Here is a 22,117-nt window from a genome sequence, read left to right as displayed (position 1 = left end):
AAAAAAGGTCAGGAGAAAAGGCAGGTTTTTTGAGGTGCTGCTAGAACATCCACACAGGTGTCTTACAGGCACTTGGAGATATGGGTCTACAACTCGGTACAGTTTTGGGTTAGAGATATCGATCTGAGAGCTTTCTGTGCAAAAATGAGAACTGAAGCTGTGACAATGAATCAGATTGCTAAGAGAAAGAGCTGTTCCTTAAAAATGCCAGAAAAATAAGTACAAATTATGGAAATGTGTTAATATAATTAACTTAATGGAAAACTTTTAAGAGTTTTAACAATAATCAAGTAAATCAGGGGGAGTAAAACAAACCTCAGTTGAAGGAGTGACTTATGTTTAAGAACAGGTGACAAGACAGAGGAATGAAGGAAGTGGAAAGGAGCTCAGCTGAGTAAGCTTTAACTGCAGAAGTTACACTAACTACAAACTAACCACGTGGAGGGATTTCAGCTGTATATTTTGCCACAGGAGAGGTTAGGGAGGCCCATGTCCCAAGTCTTTGAATACCTGTGACAATAACTGGTCTAGTTCCAAATTACGTATCATTTAATTACAGGCCTTTGGAGATCATCTGGATCCAGAACAACTTCCTTTATTTTACAGATGAGAGAACGAACACTGGGATGAAAAGTGACTAGCCTTAAGGTCCTACAAATAAAACTAGGGAGGATTTGAATTCTAAACCCAGTGCTCTTACAACATGCATGCTGCCTCCTCAGGATTATCACTTAAACAGATGTGATGGCAGGGGTCATGAAGTGGAAATGGGAGTATAGTCAAGGAAAACAATTTTGTCATCCAATCCAACAAATGTCTTAAGCAAAGCACTATACTAGATGCTGGGGATACAAAGACCAAACAAAGATAGTCTCTAACTTCAAGTTTACTTTCCCCACTCTATCTAGCAGGACCCAGGCTATGCATCATGTTTATCCATCCCAGACATCTTGCCATCTGCCTAGCCACTGTCTGTCCCTCCCCTTCTGGAGTAGCAGCCTCGAGAACAGACCTCTAGATCCACTAAGCATTGCTACTCTGCCCTGGGGCTGAGCCATCCTGATTGGTTAATGATTGAGTGAAAACTCACCTAACCCATTATCCCTAGCCAGTTGTAGATCATGCTTTCCCTTCATGCACCCCAGCCTTTTCTTGAGGCCAGCCCTATTGATCTGCTTCCCAGCTCGCTAGCCTTTGAACTGTGAGTAGCAATCAGATACATTACTACCGTTGCTTCTGAAAAAGATGTCAAGCAATAATCAACTACCCTCATTCTCTCATCCTTTTGATTACCCAGATCAAAATTCCCTTCCTTGGCTACCACTCCCTAATTTGAATGCAAGTTTCTGGAGGACAGGGACTCTCATTTTTACATTTGTATCTCAAACAACTAAGGGTCTAGCACATACTAGGTGCTTAATAAATTTTTCATCCTTTTTGTTGGGAGTATACAACATGTAAATATAAGTACACATATGATAATGTGAGGAAAGAGTGAATACTAACCCAACAGAGGCTCAGGAAAAGCTGATAAGAAGTAGGAGTTGAACTTGACAGAAGCTCGGAGTTCTCAGATGGACCTAAAGAGAGAGTGCACTACTGGCAAGAGGGGCAGAGGTGGAAGATGAATTGTTAAACTTGGAGAACAGCTAGGGCACTCTGAACACAATGCAGAGAACGAAGGGCTTTCAATACCAAATTAAAATAGAGTCACTGAAGGTTCCTGAGCAGGGAAACATGGCCAGATTCATGCTTTAGGAAGCTGCATGCAGGATGGGAGACGGAGACTGGAACTGGAGGCCAACTATGAGGCCAGGTGAAAGATAAGGGCCTGAACTGGGGTGAAGGTAGATCAAGTGGAGAGCTCAAACGGATATTTAGATGTGGAGGCAGAATCAACAGGATGTACACAACTAATTAAATGCATGAAAGGGAAAAGTCAAAGATGTCCCTGAGATTACAAACTTGGGTGACTGAAGGCACTGTGGTGCCCACTATGCAAAAAAGAGAGATTTAGAGATGGAATGGAAGAGTTATACTTTGGTCATGAGTTTGAGATGCCTACTTGGGAGGTCCAGGAGGAGAGAAAGATCAGGGCTAGATATATGTTTAAAAATATTTATAGTCTTATTTTTTCCCCCAGTGCTTGCTTAGATTAGAATGCACTAAGACTTCTACATATATTATGCATTCTCCTATACTGTTTCAAATTTCCAAGTACATTAAAATGTTCACGTTAAACAGCCAACATTAATGTGGTGCTTACTACGTGCAGGGCAATGTGCTAAATAGTTTACAAAATCCTGTCTCATCTGGTCCTGGGAACAACCTTGAGAGGTGTTAGCTCCATTTTACAGATGAGGAAGCCGAGGCAAACACAGGTTACTGGTCCAGGGTCACAGTGCTAACGCCTCAGGCCAAAAGTGGATTCAGATCTTCCTGATACCAGGCCCAGCCCTACGTTAACGGCATAACTTATTGAGGCTTTGGGCAGGACAACTACGGGGAGCCCCGTCGCTCTGCGTGGGGGTGGCGGCCACAATTTACCTCGGACGTCTCCTAAGTATTCCTGCGGAAGGAAGACGCTTAGTGACTTTTTAACGATTCCCAAACCCGGGATGACAGACCCAGGGCTGGAAAGGACCGAACAAGACCAGCGCGTCCAATGACCTCATGCCGCAGACCCTGCCCCGGGGCACCCGGGGGTGACCCGAGCGTGACCCGCACCCCGGGGGGTCCCACATTCCCAACCGCTCTAGGCAGTTTCCGGGTGCCATCTGCGGAGCGCCGGCGCTTTTACACAAAACGTCCGTGCGGACAGGCCTAACAAACGTTGTTGGACCCGCGGTGACCACGGCCACGAAGGTGGGCCAAGCGCTTTCCACGCGCCACTCCATCCTCGCAAGAACCGGAGGCGGAGCACGGCGAGGGGACGCTGCGTTTTCCCCAGGCGGACCGTCATGGCCTTACAGCTCGAACTCCACGAAGACCCCACCCAGAATTCAACAAGACCCACGCCAGCACGAGCACAAGCGGCGCGCCGTGGGAGCTCCTCCTGCTCGCCCGACACCAGGCCCGGGCCGGGCGCCTCCTCCCCAGGGGCGCGCCCGCGCCGCCGTACCTGCCCGCCGCCGGCCGCCTATCGGCTCCGCACACCCGGCCGGTCCCGGAGGCTACATCATCCCCGAGCCCCCCCTCGCCCCCTCCCAGCCAGCCGCGGCCCCGGCCCCGAGCCACGTGACCGGGGAGGAAACACCCAATGAGCGCCGCCTGCTCGCCCCAAGTTCCGCTGGGGAGTCGCGTGAGTCTTCGCCCTCCCCCACGCCGGGAGAAAGGGGGTGGCTGGTTGACGTCATCATCCGGGCTTTAGCGGCGACGGCGCGGTTCACAATGGAACAAAAACAAGCGGCAGAAGTGAAACTGTCGGAGCGCAGCCGCGGCCTGCGCGATTAACCCCGTGTAGCCCATGGCCTCGGCCCCTGCGGGCCCCCGGCCGCCACCCACGCCCGACACCCTCCTTCCACTCACTCTTTTCTTACACCTACCTCCAGGTCTCGGCCCCCTTTCTTTTTTTCCACGCGCCATCGCCCAACCTCTCCCTTCGAAAAGTTCCCTTTCTCCTCCCTCCCCGCCAATTCCCCTTTCCTGGCCGCCCTCGGGGCAGATCCTCGGAACCACCTCCCCCCTCCCGCCGCTTTGGTACCCAGAGGGGAGGGGAGAATCACGGGCAATGGCCGCCGCGTGACCCGGGCTTGGGTGGGATCAGGACCAGCACAGCCAAAGGAGGAGCGAGTCCCTCCAGCGGGCTCCCTTTCCCGCCTTCCAGCCCCTCGGTCACAGGCCCTCTTGGAGAGGGAGGGGGAGGTGAGGGGTGCTTTTTCTTTCCTTCCGGGGCCGACGCTTCGGCGCTCCGTTACACGCGCTTCCCAGAGACGCGAGACCGGGGCGCTGCGCGCGCCGCCTCGGGACCACGAGCCCCAGCTGGGGCGGGGGAGGGGGAAGAGGAAGGAGTGGAGAGGGGAAGTGCCTGGGGGGGGGCTGAGGGAGGGAGGAAGGGGAGGGCAAAGGGGGAGGGACTAGGCGGGGGCGGGGGGACACGGGGCTCAGGGTGGCGCTGGGGCTGGTGGGAGTCTGCGCCGCCGCCGCCGTCACCGCCGCCGCCGCCCGAGCGTTTTTTTTTTTTTGGTCCGCCATATTGACGAAGACAGGACTAAGCGGTATCGAACTGGACGCTCAGCCGCTGTCCGTCAGGAACCGCATCCTCACCGTCCCCCAGTCGCACAGGCCTCAGCCGCCGCCTGGCCCCTCCCTGCCCCACGCCGGAACCTGAGCCCGTCCGCCGGCTCGCCCGCCCGTCAGCCCGCCGCCTTTCCCACAGGGATCGGGGCCGTGCCCGCGCCGGGTACTGTTGTCGGAGCCCCGGCGAAGAGCGAGGGAGGGAGCGGGGCGGGAGGAGCGGACGCAGGCCCGGAGCGGGGGCAGCAGCAGCAGCCGCCGCCGGGAGAAGCCGCCGCGGCGGGGAGGAGGAGGAGGAGGAGCAGGAGGAGGTGACGCAGGAGAAACGCACCTCCCGGTGTCCGCCCGTCCGTCCGTCCGAGCCCGGCGAGAGCCCCGGCGCCAGGAGGAGCCGCCGCTAGCGGAGCCGGAGGCGGCGGCAGCGGGTGCTGGGCCGGCGCGGAGAGCCGTGCACCCCCGGGAGCCGTCGGGCCCTCCCGCGCTCACACCCCCGAGCCGCGTCCCCTCCTCGGAGCCCCGGCTCCGACCGCCTTCTCCGCAGTCCGCTGCCCCCGGCCCGGGGGGGCGGCGATGCGCCTTCGCCCGGCCTGCGCCCGGGGCTGAGCCCGCCCGCCCTCCTTGGCAGCCGCTTCCCAGCCCTAGGCCGCCGCCGCCGCCTCGCTGCGTCCTCGGTGTCGGGAGAAGGCGCCTGTGTTGTGCGGTGAGTACCGACCCCTCCCCGGGCTGCGCCTCCGGCCTGAAGCTGCGGGATCGGGGGCTGGGGGGTGTGCGTGAGCGCGGCGCCGGTCTACACCCGCTGCCTCCCCGGGGGCTCGACCTGCTCCGGGCGGGGCGGGGTGGGCGACGTGCGGGGCGACGGGCCCGGTCCGGGGCGCCTCCGCTGCGGGCCCTTCGGAGCCGGGCCCGGCCGCCCGTGCGTCCGCTCGCGCGTGTCCGTGTGTGTCTGTGTGTTTTGGACCGTAAGGGAAAATGGCTGACGGCTTCGTCCCTCCCCCTCCTCCCCCTTCCCGTCCTGTCTGGGCCCGAGGAAGAGGATGGAGGCGGCTCGAGCGGCGGCGTGTGCCCGCTGACCCTGCCCGGGCGGCCTCGCAGCCGGCCTGCCGCCCGCGGCGGCCCCGCGCCCGCCCCGCGCCCCCGGGCTCGGCTCGCTTGACACCGAGCGCCATTACTGAGGTGGAGTGCTCGGGAGCCGTGGAGCTAGGCCCGAGTCCGCGGCCACCCCCTCCCTCCGCTCCCTCCCTCCTCCTTCCTTCCTCGGGCCCTCCTCCTGGTCCGAGAACCCGCGATGTCCGCCGGACGCCCGGCCCGCGGCCCGCTGGGGCTCCCGGGGGTCCCTCACGGGCAGAGTTGGCGTTCCCGGCCCGAGCCCTAAGGCGCGGAGCCCGGAGCTTGCGGTGTTGGTGCCTGCCCGCAGAGCGAGCGGGCTGGAGCAGGTGTGCGGGTGCGTGGGGACGCGGGGGTTCCCGTGGTGGCCGAGGGAGGCGCCGGAAAGGTCAGGGCTGGGGGCGGCGCTGGGGGGTTCTCGGCGGATGGCCGCGCGAACTTCACCTGGGGGTCACTGGGGGAGTTGTTGCTGAGCTGAGCCGGCCTCGGTGTGGTAACGGAAGGTCTGTTTGGGGAGGAAAGGCTGGCTCGACGCGGGTTGCCCTGGAGCTTCCTCCCAGAATCTCGGGCTCCCCTCGCATTTGGGGGGCCCCTCTCGGGCCTCCTAACGTGTCAGCGGCGCTGGGAAGCCCGGCTGTCGCTGTCGTGGGCCGCCCTGCGGTGCCGGGGCGAACCGGCTGGGGTAGTCTTCCCGAAGGCGCTTAAAAAGCCCCGGCGTGGGGTGGTTGGAGAGCTCAGAAGGCTGCCATCTTGGCCGTCCCCGCGGCGAGGGCTGCTGGCTCGGGAAGGCGGCGGCCGCGTGTTGTCGGTCGGGGTCTTGTGGACGTTACCCGGTTTGGGCGCAGCCGGAGCCCGGGTGGGGGGGGGGGGTGCCCGAAGGGAGCTCGGAGCGGGAGGCGCCCGGTGGGCTCGTGCGGCCTTCAGGGAGAAAACACGTCCCTGGCCCCTTTCTGGGGCTTTCTTGTCTATGCTTGCTTGTTCTCCAGAGGCTTTTGCACTTTTAGCAAGGACGTTTCTGCTTTTTAGAACAGTATTTGTTTTCCATCTGAGAGCTGTTGGTTTGTTGACCTTTACTTTTAGCCAAGGCACCGCTGACAGAAGGGACGCGTGCCTCCCGCTCTTGGGAGCCAGGAGCCCGAGTTTCGGTCTTGTGCATTCTTTGGGTAATCTTGAGTGACTTGGAATCATTGAGGTTCTCTTCCACCCCTGCTGTCCTTATCAGTGTGAGACAGCTAACGTGGTAGCCGAAAAGAAGCGAGGAATGAGAATTGTCTTTGCGTGCTTTCTTTTATCTGGTACGGCCAAGTTCACTGCGTTTTAGAGCGGCTCGCACCTGTGCTCCGCAAGCCTGTTCTCATGGATATCTTCTGATTTTACATGACTTACAGGGATGTTGTAAGGAGTCTTTTGGGACACGCTGCATTCCCCATCTCCTACAAAGAAGATATAAAAATTTCATCCAAACTAAACCTAAGTCTTGTGTGATATATGAGAGGCTCCCCTCGTTACCTCTCCTTGGAGACCCAACTTGATTATAATTTTGTAGCATTCGGTGCCAGCTGTTTCGTTGTTGGCCTGGTTCCGCTTACCTTTCTTCGTCAGTTCGTACAAGTCTCTCCGTGCTTCTCTAGTCACTCTTCTCATGGTTTCCTTAACAACGTAACAATAGCGTGGTATACCCATGGGCTACAGTTTGTTTAACCATTACCCGGTGGTGGGCATCTTTGTTTCCAGTTCTTTGCTGCTGTAAATGTTTTGGTGGTGATGGGGGTTGGGTAGGTGGGGTGGGAAGTTTGTATGTGTGTCGTACTGTTTGTCAGTTGTCCTCCTTGAGTCACATGTCCAGCACTAGAATCTGCATCAAAGGCCATGAGCATTTTAGTTAGTTGTTCAAGTCTCCAATTCTTAATTAAATTGTAGAAATGCTTGTTTTCTTCTAATTTCTCTCACTTTTTTTTTTTTGAGACTTGTACACATTTTTCTATTTCATTACTATTCAGCATTTTGACATTGAAGTGACTGTGTGTAAACAGAGACCTTTTTAATCCTGGTATAAAATCTTGGGAGGAGGGTTGATAGATAATTTTGTAGAACTGATCAGTTATGTTTCAGGTATTTTGGTTGATGAACTAAATGTTAAAACTTTCAATTCCTTTTTTTGTTGACTGACAGTCTTTAATATAACATAATGTTTCTATGCTAACCTTCGTTTACACTAGTTCCATGACCTTTCTAACGTAGTGCTTTAAAGACAGTTTTTTAGTCTTTTTTTTTTTTGCAGTTGAAAGTGCTGTCCTCCTTGAAAAAAAAAAAACCCTACATTCTTGCCCCTTTTGTCCTTTTTTGAGCATAGGACTTAGCGTTGAAATGTTAAAAATAGTTTTTGGAATCTCTTTAATATGTTTGAAGTTGGCACAGTTTAATTGGAAATAGGATTGGGGGACTTAGGGTTAGGGGTTTATGTGTGATGGTATTTGCAGCTATTTCAGTATTGTAAGGCTTTGTTCCACTTGGTTATTCTACAGGAAATTTTTCTTTTAAATGGTGAAAAGATCTTGGTTTGTTTTAGTAGAATAAATGTATGTTTTAGTAATTCTTTATAAATTTGGAGTTGTCGTTTTATGAATATAAATTTTCTGCAGTTTGGGGAAATGGTCTCACTGGACAGATAAAGCTTTGTAGTTTTTATACTTCTTGTTTAATACATGTCTGTGGTCATGCAGAGATGCAGTTTTTGTTGAATTACATGATGAGTTTATTTGTTCCTAAAATATTTTGGGTCAACCTGAAGTTTCAAAAAAATCACAAAATCCAGATACTAGTCCTTTAGACTTTTCAACATTCAGAGTATATATTTAGCATACATAACTTATGTGGAATTGAGTTAATATCTTGCTCTGAATGTTAAATTTAGTTGAATATGTAAAATTGGTTTTATTTGTACAAAAATTTTAATTTTGCATTAGGCCTTTTGACCAGTGCTGATAATTACACTTGTGAAAGCAGTGGAGATAAAGATTACAGAGTAGGTAGATTTTGAGAATCTGTCTTTTTCTTCGGTGTTTCTTGTGCTAAATTTTTTGATTTAGATAGAGGGACTTTGGAGAAATTCAAGTCTCTTAATATGAATGTAAGGATTCTGAAAGATCTTTTTGATAAATAAATTCTCAGAAAGAAGGATAACAGTGGAAGTTTTAGTGTAGTCATTTGAAAGATTGAAGCATGAAAAGGACTTGGTGGAAGTTTCTAGCCTTCACAACTTCTCAATAATTAAGTAATTTTTTAAAGTGTCTCCTCAATATGAATATATTGGTGGTGTCAGGTTCACTCTACCATAGAGTTTTAATGAAGCTTATTACCCTTGAAATAATACTTGAAATGTGGTATAAATATGCACTATATTTCCAGCTTTTGTTATGGTTAAATAATACTAATAAATCCATTTCAGATTAATGTACTTTGCATTTATAGTCATAAATTTGAGCTCAATTTTGTTATTTCATATAGTCCTTAGTCTGAAAGGACTCTGAGGACATCATCTCAACCTAGGGTCTTCCCATATTCTTAAGTGTGGACATTAGTAAAGCTATCAAAGGCAGAAGGCTGGCAATTTGATTATTGAAGTTACTTTGAAATAGATTTTTATGATTTCTTAGTAATCTGTGCTAGTGTGTTTTAATGTTTTCGATCAGAAATCTCTTCCCAGTATTAAAATAGTCCTGTAATTTGAGTCATTTTTTTGTGCTTTGGTCAATGAAATTAAATAACTTATATCTTATTCTTCTAGTACTTGGAATGCCAAATTAACTTTTTCCAGAAAAATCCTGACTACTTTATTCATTTTACATTATTTGTATTTTTTTCACCTTAGGTAATTAAAATTCCATTGTGGTAAACTTCACCAGACATCTAAATTGTTAATCAAGCAGTGCTTTGTAGTGGAATAATGTTGAGTAAGAGGAGCTAGAGCTGAAAGAGACTTGAATCTACAAGGTAAATCAACATCTTTGGATCCATTAGGAAAAGTGAAAAGTCTTTTTCTCTGGATGCTTTTGTGTGTGTTGGTTCCTAGAGATTTTGGTTGAGTTAGAGAGGATTGAGATAAGGAAGTCAGGAAGTGTGAGGATGTTTTCTTGATGTTGGAGGGGGAGAGCTGTAAAGAGCCCAGCTAAAGATAACCTCTAAGGTTCTGGGGTCCAGGAACTTTTAAAAAATACTTTTTGGTAATAGTATCTCAACATAACTATTTTCCATTGTTTTATTTTCTTCATTTAAAGACCTTATTCTGAGGAACAGTCCGGGGCCTTTACCAGACTCAGCAAAAGTTGCTTGGGGGATCGGAGTGCATGCTGGGCAAAAGCATATCTCACATAGAGGTAATGCTCTTGCTCTAGGATTCTTCCAGATTGGACTGACATTTTGGTTCTGTCATCAGCCCCATCCACAGTAGAGATACCATATAAATAGAAAGACTGTATTTTGTTAGATGGATAGAGACTAGAAAAAAGTAGGTTATAGGGAATGTTATAAGATGAATAGAGGGAATGCAATAGAGTAGGGGTTCTATTTGCAGGGATATAGCAGTGGAACTTTCTTGGGTGTAATGGTATTATCTCTAATGGAATCTTACTTGTACTTATTTTTTATTGTCTGATTTGCTTTTAGTTTCTTTATATGACTTGTCTAATGGAGTTTCATTTGAGAACTCTTTAAAAAGTGTCGAGTATGGTAGAATTATTTTACTGTTGTTACATCCTGAATTTAGGAATAGGAAAGGGATAGGAAACTGGATCTGTGATTTTCCTGGTGTCCTCCTTGGTGAAGAAGACTCCTACCAGTGAAAAGTCACACCACTCTCTCTGCAATTTTATTATGATTTGCCCAAGGTCATAGTCATACTGTGTGAGAGGATACAGTTGAACCTAGGCATCCCCAGTTCCTAGACTAGCTGTCTTTCCATAATACCATTTCTGTCTCATTTTAGGAACAGTGGCCTTAATTTAGTTCAGTGAATCAAATACACTGAAATTTAACTTTGTCTGTCTGACCCTCAGTTTGACTTTTGTGTATAGTCTTTTCCTGTTATCTGAATATCTTGAAAAGAGAAAAATAGAACTTTGTTTTAATCTTGTTTTACTTTTTATTTTTCAGTTTGGTCAAAGTGGTTTTGAATTCTAAACTGTATCCCTTAAAATATAATTTTTCGGTGGTGTAAATTTTGCAGACATCAGAATCCAGTCTTGGGGGTAATCAGGCCACGTCACTCACTATATTTCATCCAGTGTTTGCTTATCTGCCTCCTTGTTGTTCCTCTGGCCTGATATAGCATTCCTCCTTTGTTTTGATTTGTAAATGATCATTTTTAAAGCATACATCAAGTGCTCTTTTCATGAGCCTTATTCTCTCATTGTTTTTTTGATGTAAAATTACTCCAGCCAGCCTGTAAAACTCCTTGGTGTGAAGACTGTCTTATACTTAAGTGCTTTGGAGTGTACAAATTTATACATAATAGGTGCTCAGTAAGTACTTACTGGTTGAGGAACTGAGTCATGAGCATTCTTTGCCAGTTAGGGGAAGTCCTTTTGTGAACTATGTTTGAAACCAAGTTTTATTTACATGCTTATGATGTATCCACACATTTTGGTGTTCTTCCCTCTATTGATCAGTGTACAATATTTTCAGGGTTTAAAACATTTACTTTTCATCCACGTAAAGATTCTGTTGCTTGTCTCTGGAAGATTACAACCTGTGAGGCTTCAGTGTACTGAGTTGAGGTGCCCAGACAGGAGCCTGGACTCAGTAAGTACATGAGTTCAAATCCAGCCTCAGACATTTAGTAGCTGTGTGACTTAACCCTGTTTGCCTTAGTTTTCTCATCTGTAAAATGAAGTGGAGAAGGAAATGGCAAACCACTTAAGTGTCTTTGCTAAGAATAAAAGGGGTCATGAAGAGCCTCACATGACTGAAAAATGAAATTGTTAAAAGAGGGGAGAGTAATGGGAAGAAGGAAAGAACTGGGGAATATACATGCACTTCATATAACTTTGGCCTCATGTTCCAAATATAACAATCTTGTTTTCTCTAAAGTATTTGAATTTTACACATTTCAACCTTTTTAGATGGAAATTTTCCCCGTAATGTTTGGTGTATACCTTCTTCAAAAGAATTTACTGAAGTGTATTTTCTTTTTTTTTTTTTTATGACTTCAGGGTCATTATTACTGTCCTTTATTGAATGTCATCCAGTAACATCCTTGGGAACATGAAGTATATACCCCTTCATTTGAATAAACATTTGTTACTGTGTAATGCACACCTTGCAAAAGAAAGAAAACAGGTATATGGGAGAATGAAAATCCAAATCCAAAATGTCGTGTATGACCTTGGACAAATCACTTTGAAAACAAATCTCATGTACATATAACCATGCATTGATGAAGTAACTAGAACCAAGATGTTTGGTGACTTGTCCAGGGTTGCAAAATAAGTATGGGAAGTAGGATTTTTTTTTAAATTTCATGTTTTTAATCAATGAATAAAAATGTATTTTCTTTGCCTCTTATCTCCATCCCTTCCCCCCTGCCCCCGTTGTAACAGATGTGCATAGACAACTAAAACTAATTCCCACATTGACCATGCCCAAAATATCTCTCTGTCTGTCTGTCTGTCTCATTCTGCATCTTGAACCTCTGTCAGAAGGGTAGATATCATGAATCATCATTGGTCTTTTGTGATCCTGGGTGGTCATTGCATTGATCAATGTTGTTAAGTCTCAAAATTGCTTGTCTTTACACTATTGTATATATTGTTTTCCTGGTTGAGTTCACCTCTGGGAGAACTTTTATGAACTGATGAAGAGGCAGAAATTTTCATTCAGATCTCCAGACTCTGGGTCTAGTGTTCTTCCCACTATACTAAGCCTTCTTCTTTCTCTTCCCCCATCCTCTCAGTAAAATGGGGACAGCATTTATACCAACTGCCTCAGTGGGCTGTTGTGAGGAAAGTGCTTCATCAGGATGAGAGAGCAAAGGAAAGGCCTAGGCAAAGTTCTTGTGAAAATTTGAGGGAGAGGCCTTGGGGCCAGGTGTGTTGGGGGAGGAAGCGGTGCAGGGGTTGTGTGTGTACATAGGTATCAGGAATGCTTTTCATTGAGCAGGTAATGCTTGGAATTGAATTAGTCCTTGAAGGGGAAGGGAAAGGTATGGCGGGGGCTGGGATTGGAATGGGGGTATAATTACTATTTCTTGATTATTTATTTGAGGTAATGGGAGCCCACTGAAGATTTTTGATAATAAGAAGTAGAAAGCTCATTTGGTCTTCACTTTGAAGATTGGAGAAGAGACACTGAATAAAAGCAGGAAGGAAAATTGAGTGTCATAGGAACATAGATCTAGAGCTGAAAGGGGGACTTGAGAATCAGTCTCTCTCATTTTACAGATAAGAAAACTGAGGCCCAAGAGGGTTAAATAACTTAACCGCAAGTCACAAATCCAGCACCCTTTCTAGTGTATCACGAGGCTTTTTCTGGTGTTTCAGAGAAAAGAAACAAAAGCCTGACTGAACTAGGGTATGGGTTAAAATTGTGATTGTGACAGGATTTGGCAGCTGATGGGATTGGAGGAAGGAGGGAAGGAAATAAATGAGAAGGAAGCATCTCATAATTACCAAACTGGGTGACTTGGAAGGAAACTTGTGAAGGGTAGGGTTTGCTGTGCCTTTGAGGTGTGCTGGGCTGTTTATTACCTAGTAAAATAACTTCAGACTGCTGTGCTTTTTGAGTTTGATTTAAATTTTTTTATTCTTCCTTATTAATTGATAGCTAATTATTTTTGCAGTTTTCCTCCATTAGTATTATGCTACTACTCCCCTTTCTTCCCTTGTAATATGGAATTTCTGTTTACTCTGCTTTAGGAAACCAGACTTAAGGTTAGAATTGTATGCTAAATAAATTTGTATTAATAAACACAAAGCGCACTTTCTATTAATAGACATTTTGTAGCATGTTTTGATTGTTCAGAGCCTGTTTGCTTCTTGATTCTCAGTTGTATTTTAAATCATCCTTGATCCACACCTGTGATTTCATTGGTAATAGGTAACTTATGGTGAGAAATACTTCTGCTAGTTCAGGTCAACATCTTTGTTGCCATGTATTTGTGAGAGGGTTGCTTGTGGTATGTATAATTGGGAGAGCTAAGAAAATGAGTAGTTCCGTGGTGCTATAAGCAAAGGACTGTTATCACTTGAGAATTATTAATAATGTTATGCATTGTTTCACAAAACATTTTCTTCACAAACAGCCCTGTTGTTGTTATCCCTGTTGTTATCCTATCTTACAGATGAGGAAACTGAGACTTTTAAGATGTTAAGTAATTTGTTCATGTTCACAGTTTAAGGGTGTCTGAGATGGGATACAGACTCATTACCTGAATGCTGCATTGCCTCTAATTTGTTGGTTTGGGCTCTGTTGATGTTTAAATACATTATACAGGGGTTCCTTCCATATATATCCCCAACTTTTTTCCTGTGCCTTTTTCTGGGGCTATTTCCCCAAATACTATTATATTTCAAACAAAAAGTCATAGATCATTCAACATTTAACCTAATTCTATGTATGTAACTTTTTTACATTAAGTGTAGGCAACCACCTTCCTTAGTTGATTATAGTTCTGAAAAAAGAATTGTAAATTGAAGTAAATTGGAGGTAAAATGTGATTTTCAAGTAGAAGTGATTTATAATACTTTACATTCTTAATGGGGGGGGCTGATGCCCAATTTTTTATTGGAATAATTGCAAATACCATATTTAGTCAGCTGTAAATGATACACTTGGACAGTGTACAGTATTAATTTTTCTAACATGCACATAAATAAATTACATAGTGCAATACAGTAACTGCATAAAATTGTATTTACAATGATATGGTATCATAGTTTTCTATATGAAGTCTCATAGTTTGCAATTCCATGCTTTTTTTTCTTTAGGCAACAGAAGGTCAAGAAATACTTTCATGTGTGTTATGGAATTCAGAAAAACTTTTTTGGGTGGATCTTCACAAATATCTTGGAAATTACTTCTGGAGAAATTTAGCAGCACCTAGTAAATAGCTTTTTGAGCCTGAAAAGGGCCAGGATCTCCCATTTCATCCTGGGCCATCTCCATTTCTCTTGATGAATTATCTGGCCACTGGACCCAGATGGCTCTATGGAAGGAAGTGAGGCCGATGATTTTGCACAGCCTTCCCTTACTCTAATCAAAGTCAACTGCGAGTCATGTCACCATTTCCCTGATGCTGTGGCCCTCTTCGAAAACGAAGGACAAGCAAGCTTTTTGAGAAGTTGATTCAGTGATCTTTAGCTGTTTTTTTTTTTTTCCTTCTCATTCTTCCAAAGAGCTTTAAAAATCAAACTGTGAGTCCTTCTGAGGCTGGCACTCTTTCTCTAATGTTTGAATTGTAATATCATGAGGTCTTAGCTTTTTTACTTTGTATCTTGTTATTATGCAACCGTACTTAAAAGCTTGATTCCTTTGCTATTCTATCCATTGATTGCATTACAGGACCCTTAGTGGATTTTTGCCCCCATAAATTTCTGTGACCAAAAATGTTCATTACCTAATGAACAAGCTTCTGTTGATGAGATTCATGGCATATCAGGCTTTAAAATGTACCGGAACTAAATTTTTTATTCTTAAATCTCACTTCCATTTTATCCTTCGTAGTTTTTGCCTCTGAGCCTTGCTCCATACTGGCTAAACATTATGATCTTTGCTTCTGAATCCTAATCTATGGAAAGACTAAGATTTAATATATAGGTTTTAACCCAGGTTCTGTTAATAATTTCTGTCTTTTCCTTGTGAAAGTCATTTTTGCAAATGAAGGAGTTAGACCAAGTCAGTGGTTCTTAACTTTTTTTTTTGGTCATGGACTTCTTTGGCAGTCTGAAGGTTATAGTTCCCTTCTCAGAATAATGTTTTTAAAGGCATAAAATAAAATACATAAGATTACAAAAGAAACCAATTACATTGAAATGCAGTTAAACAAATTTTTTTTTTAAGAGATTACAACTACCCAGTTAAGAACCTTTGGATTGAATGATTTCTAAGGCAACTTTCAACTCTTTAGTCAAATAAAATCTTTACAGCTGAAACACTAATTTTGCGTCTTGTTTTATAATGGGTTAGAAAATACTAGAGTTGTGCAGTTTTCCTTTCATTAGTCACTTTTAAGAGTTGACTGAGGTTTGATTCCAGTGCTTTAAAAAAAATTATTCCTATAAGCCTTCTGGAATTTATTCTGTGTGTTGTCTTTCAAGAAAGGTTCCTTACTCAAAACATTTTTGGGAATTACCTTTTGAAAACTGATATGCTTAAGCCTGGAAGTACAAAGAAAAAAAAGAAACATTATCTGTCTGAAGGACCTGGAACTTTACTGGGGGCAGTACACCTTGTAAACAGGAAAATAAATAAAAGATAACTTGAAGAGGAAGGGAACAGTAAGGGGGGGAGGAGCGTATTGGGGAGATCGCAGTGTCAAAAATATGTACAGTATAATGTAGATTTCAGGAAAGATTTCCTAATCAGAAGTGACATTTGGCCTGAGTCTTAAAGGTTAAGGTATCAGTGGCTTCTAAGGATGTAGTACTGAGTAGTGAGTAATATTCTATAGATTTGACGGACAGGATATAAAGGTATGGAGGCAAGAAAGATGGATGACTAAGGGAGTAACAACTAGTTGCAGCCATCTTGACTAAAAATTAGTGGTTGGGAAGTGGGGGAGTGGGTTTCATACACAGTAAGTATGGAAAGGGAGCCAGATTGTGGAGGGTCAGACATGGATTAATAAGATTATTAGTCATATGCTGTTCAAAGGTCATTTTTTAACCTTGTTATTAACTTGACTCTGCTACTGCTTTCATTGTTGTAGGCATTTGGAATCCGTAATTTGTGGATCTTCAGAAGGAACTGTTCTGGATGGAGTAGGGGAGAAAAGGACTTGTGAGGTCTGACTGGGGTAGGGAGTGGTGTGGGAAACCTTTGTAATACAGATCTAGACAGTTCATTTGCGAGTAAGTAGATTGGTGGAGTATTGGACTGTAGGAATGACTAAATCAAGGACTATTGTAATTGGATGTGTAAATTTGTAATGTGGAGTTAAGTGAAAGTGCTGTCTTCCTTCACCACCACCACCACCAACACGTCCCCCCCCTCCCCCCCCCAAAAAAAGATAAAAAATTCTTGTAACAAATGATCACAGTCTAACAAAACAAATTATCTGGATTGTATCCTGTCCGTCAAATCAATGTCCAAAAATGTGTTTTGGTCTTTGTGTTAGTCCATTACCTCTGTCAGGATGTGGGTAACATTGTTCATCATTAATCCTTCCAGAATCATGCTTGATCTTTGTGTTGATCAGAGATCTTAAGTTTTTCAAGTTGTTTTTACAGTGTTAAATTGTTTTATTGATTCTGCTTACTTCACTTTGTATTGATTGATAGAAGTCTTCTAAGATCTCCCAAAAAGTTTGTCTTTGTTTCTTCCCCACTTAGTTTCCAGTTCTTTACTAGTAGTAAAGTAGTAAAGAAAAAGAACTTGTAGAAATATTTTTCTACACATAGCACCTTTTCTTTTTAGATGTCTTTGGGATATATGTAGACCTAGTATTGTTGTGACTCAATTAAATTGAATGCCCAGTTAATTTTTGAGGCATAATTAATTGTATACTGTTTTCCAGAATGGCTATACCTATTCACAACTCCACTAACAGTCCTATCAATTTGCCTGTTTTCTCATAGGCCTTCTTCATTGTCGTTTTCCTTTTGTCAGATATAACAATCTTATGGATGTGAGATGAAACCTCAGAGTTGTTTTCATTTGCATTTCTCTAATTATTGGTGCAATTTTTTTTTTCATATTGCTGAAGATAGCTTGGATTTCCTTGAGAATTGCCTGTTCATATCCCTTGACCATTTATCAATTAGGGAATGGATTTCATTATTATGCATTTGAACCAATTCTTTATATACCTTAGAAGTGAGACCTTTATCGGAGAGCAACTTTGTTTGTAAAGGGTTTTTTTCTTAGCTTACTGTTTTCTTCATAATCTTAGCTTTATTTGGATTTGTGTAAAACTTAACTTTATGTAATAAAAGTTGTCAATTTTATGTTGTGATCCTCCCTATACCTTATTTGTTCATGAAGTCTGCCACTGTCCATGGATCTGAAAGGTAATTTTTTTCCCAATTTCTCTTTAAGTTGTTGATGATGTGACCTTTTTTATGTCTAGGTCTTATATCCATTTGGTTTGTGTGAGGTGTAGGTCTAAATCTAACTTCTTCCAGATTGCTGTCTAGTTTTACCAGAAGTTCTTTTTAAATAGTGAATCCTTACCCTACTAGCTGGAGTCTTCTTGTTTAGGAATATGCTAGGGTTTTGGATACATTTGCTTCACTGTTGTATACCTAATCTGTTCCGCTGATTGTTCTCTCAGTTTCTTAACCAGTATCAGATTGTTTGGATGATAACTGCTTTGTAGTATATTTTAAGATCTGGAACTGTTAGGCCCACTTTTTTCATTTTTCTAATAGCCTGGATATGCAGAAGTTGGGAAAGTTCTTGTTATCAGTAAATCAGTTCCAGCTGAGAAGGGTGAAAAATGGGCCACATTCTCAGGTATTGATATGTCTTTCCTGGGAAGTAAATTCCCAAGAAGCTTTCCAGCAGAGGTGATCTGTCAGAGCTCCCCTCCAACCCCAAAAAAGTGCCTGAAGTTTCTTGGTCTGTGTTCTATTCTTTGGAATGTGATAACTTAAAAAACTCATTTTAGTTTTAAAAAGCTGCTCATCAAAATGCTATTTATTGCCTCTTAAAGGACTACTAGCCTTCAAATTTTCATATGAATAATTAGAATCACATTGCTTTGTTTGCTTAGGACAGCTGTTAAGAGGGAATGAGATTCTTTAAAATATTGAGCCCTTTCAAAGTTTAGGACAGGATTACTAATGATGCCAAAGCAGGGGGATTTGTGGAAGCTGGGAAGATACTAGAGGTACTGGGATTAGGAGTACAGAACAGGAGAAGAGAGCTTTTGAAATTTCGTCTATTCAGAATTTTGCTTAGAATCTGCCAATTCCTAGTTAATGAAAGAAAAACTTTCTTTGTCATCTTTCTCCCAGAATGCAGAACTCATTTGAGTTATATTAAGGGTTAAATGAATAGCTTTTGTAGCGTGGCTGTGGAAATTAGCTGAATATAAAAGCATTTATTTAGCTTTTACTGTAGCCTATATAACTATAGTATAGCTACTATTTGTAATGTTGTTTATATAAAAAATGTTTTGAGTTTCCTCCTACTCAAACCTCCTCAAAAACGAATACTGTTTACTCTTTGTCAGGAACTGCATAAATGCCTACTGTGGGCAAGACGTTGGACTGGGCATATACAAAGACAAAAATTAAACCGTTTCTGCCTTTATAGAGCTAGTATTTTATTAGAGAGATAGAAAGTGCACAGTAAGTATTTATTAAGCCAGGTACTGTGCTAAGAGTTGAAACAAGTGAGTGAAGTAATAATGTAAGGAGACAGTATAATAGTGAGGGACAGCTGTTTGGGAATGTTTGATAGCTGATCTCAAAGAAATATCTAGAGGTACAGATAAGGAAGGAATGCTTTCAAGCTGCTGTAAACTTTTATGAATGCATGGAGGTGAGAAATGTAATATTTTGGGGAGGAGGTAGTCTAGTTTGGGGGCTAGTTAGAAATACAGAGTATATATAAAGAAATAGCATGAAACCAGGCTGGAAAGATGGGTTGAAGCCAGATTGAGGAATTTATGTTTAATTCTAGTGACAGTGGGAAAGCCCTATAGACTTTTGTGTAGGGTAAATGACACATTCAGGAAGATTATTTTGCCATTTTCTCCTCGTTTTTATTCTAGCCTCTGATGAAAAAGACTCTTCTTGCCAAAGTCAAATTTTCTTATGGACCCTTCAGTGAATCTTCTCCATCAGATTGCCCCATCAGTTACTCCCTATTTCTCTAATCTTCACTTTCATTGTTTACTTGTTCCTTTTTCTCTGAAAACATGCACAACTCCTTCATTCTTCAAAAAAAAAAAATATCATTTATTAGCCCATATTGTTCCTTCAAACTCTCATTCTACATTTTTAATCCATTTTCCAGACCAGCTCCTTCCATCCTTGCCCCAGCTTCTTTTCCTCTCAATCACTTCTTTATCCCTTAATGATCTAGCTACCAATCTTATTCAACTGAAATTGCGGTCATCAAAATTAAGGGTAACCTCTTAATTGCAGAATTTGATGGCTTTTTCTCAGTCCTCATCTTTCTAGACCTCTTTGTTACTTTTGCTGTTGACCACCCTGTCTTCTCTTTAAGTTTTGCAGACATTCCTTTCTCTGGGTACTACTACTTTCTTGTTGACCACTTAGCAGTCTCTCCTTGTACATATTCCACATCCTGCCCCCCAATCTCCCAACTGGAGTATGTCCCATGCCTGTCCTCATTAGCAGCAGGATAAAATTCTCCACAAGTGCAACATTAGTATGCTATATTAAAATAATTTACCAACAGGTAGAAGATGCTGGAAGATTCTCAAAATGTTATGGTAATATAAAACTTGACAAATATTGGATAAGCTAGATTAGAATTAGAAACGTAGTTTCTTGGGTATTTTAGAACATATTGTTTGGTTGTGTTGACACAAAAGAGCTAGGAAGTGATAATTTTACTATGCTTAACATTACTTTGTGCCAGATTGGTCTATTTATCTAGTTTAGTTTTAGTATTTTAAGGAAAGAGGAAAAAAGTTGGACTTAGGAATAAGGAGATCTAATGCTGTACCTCAGTTTGCATGTTTTAGGGTCTTGACCTTAGGAAAGTCACTTCTCTGGGCCTCAGTTACCTAAAATAACTAACACCTAAAGTGGTTGAATTAGTTTATCTACATGATAATCTAACTCTATAATTCTGTGTACATTTTAAAAAATCTTCAGTCATCAAAAGAAATGATAAGCAAACATGAAAAATAAAGAATAACATTCAAAATCCATAATGTGGCAAATTTCAAATATAGAACAAAGTATCATGCAATGTAAATAAAAATGTATTTTCTCTGTTTTCCCTCTATGTCTATCTGATGTTCCTTTAACTCTGGTTTTTAAAAACATAATTGTAGCTGCCACTATGTTGGGTTTTTTTTTTTATTTTTGTAGTATTTCATATGTACTTTTCATGTTTTATGGTATTTTATGTGACCTCCAGTAATTTGTTTTTATATACACACCCACATATTTCTAGTTTATTGTTTGTTACTTTTATGAATAAAACAGCTTAGATATTTTTGTATACATGAAGAAGTCCTTTTTTTCCTTTTCATGCAGTTTCTAGCATAAAACCTTAGTGATGGGATATCTGAGTCAACTCATTTTTCAGTTTTGTGATTCTTTGGGGAAACTAGGTGGCACAGTGAATAGTTCAAATCTGGCCTCAGAAACTTATTAGGTGTGTGACGCTGGGCAAGTCACGTTGTTTGCTTCAGTTCCTCATCTGTAAAATCAGCTGGAGAAGAAGATGGCAAACCACTCCCTTATATTTTTTGCCAAGAAAATACCAGATGGGTTCTCAGAGTCAGACATGATTGAAATGACTGAACAGCAACAACAAAATTGTTCTTCAAAAAATTTTTTGAATGGTGTACGGTCCCAGCAACAGAGCAAAGTAGAATGTCATCCTGGTAGTCTTACTAGTGTTGGATTCTATTATCAATTGCTATTTTGATGGATTTTGTGAGTGTAAGGTGGTATTAAAGTCTTTTAATCAAAAGATTATAGATGTGTAGATCTGAAAGGAACCTCAGAGAGGCTTTATGGTGGAAAATTTAAACATATTTTCATTGTTCTACTAATTTGCATTTCCTTCTTTTAACACAATAGGTGTACCCTTTGACCATTCCTCCATTGGGGAACATATTGATACACTTGTACCACTTCCTTATTGATTCTGGATGTCAGATCAATTTTATTAATAAATTAACAGCAAATGTTTTTTTCCGTTTTCTTTAATTTTAGAATTGCTTTTGTCATAAAATTATATTTCTGATAATTTCTTGATTTAAATATTCCTTTTCTCCAGAGACAGATTATTTTTCTTGCAGATTTTTTTCTGATTGAAGTTTTTTTAAAAAAATTAGCATCTAGATTAGTTTATTTTAGTGTGTTGTATAGAAAATAGATTGAAACCTATTTCTTACCTTACTGCTCTTCACTTCTAACTATTTTTATTAAATGATTGAATTCCCAATGTTTTCATAGGCATGAAGTTTGTCAAACATTAATCAGTTGTGTATGTTGTATTCTATTATCGGATTCTATATTATGTTTATCTTTCTCAAATTTTTCCTCTAGTACCTGGCAGTTTTTTTATGACTATTTCACTCTTTTAAAGTCCTTTTTGTTACCATGAACTTGAAAACATCAAGAAATAAGCGTGTTTCCTTGTAGAAAGAACAGAAAAAGATTGTGTGAAACCACAACATAACAGCTTTTTTTTTTTTTTTTTTGAGGAGGAGGGGTATATATTTCCAATTCAATATGTCAGTTCAACACTGCTCTGCTTTTCTTCCTTTCTGAATTTCCTTCTGCTTTCTTTTAAAAATGATTTATTTACACTTTTGGGGAAGACTGTGGTGCTGTGAAAAATCACTGGATTTGGGGGTCAAAGGAGCTAGATTCAAATCCCCTCTCTCCTGCTTATTAACTCATGTGAC

At 42.5% G+C, this 22,117-nt stretch overlaps 1 protein-coding gene across 1 annotated transcript in view; it reads left to right on the top strand.

Moving 5' to 3' along the window:
* Nucleotides 1-3,730: 3,730 nt before the first annotated feature.
* Nucleotides 3,731-22,117, top strand: part of LOC140508026 (uncharacterized) — an 87,624-nt gene continuing 69,237 nt past the window's right edge. Inside the window, exons 1-3 of the mRNA XM_072615775.1 lie at nucleotides 3,731-3,741; nucleotides 3,827-4,170; nucleotides 4,332-4,936. Of these exons, the coding sequence (XP_072471876.1) occupies nucleotides 3,731-3,741; nucleotides 3,827-4,170; nucleotides 4,332-4,936 (960 nt within the window). The remainder of the gene's footprint in view (nucleotides 3,742-3,826; nucleotides 4,171-4,331; nucleotides 4,937-22,117) is intronic.

This window comes from Notamacropus eugenii, chromosome 5 (assembly GCF_028372415.1).
Source record: "Notamacropus eugenii isolate mMacEug1 chromosome 5, mMacEug1.pri_v2, whole genome shotgun sequence".
NCBI classification, from domain to species: domain Eukaryota; kingdom Metazoa; phylum Chordata; class Mammalia; order Diprotodontia; family Macropodidae; genus Notamacropus; species Notamacropus eugenii.
This window is presented reverse-complemented; position numbering and strand designations above follow the sequence as displayed.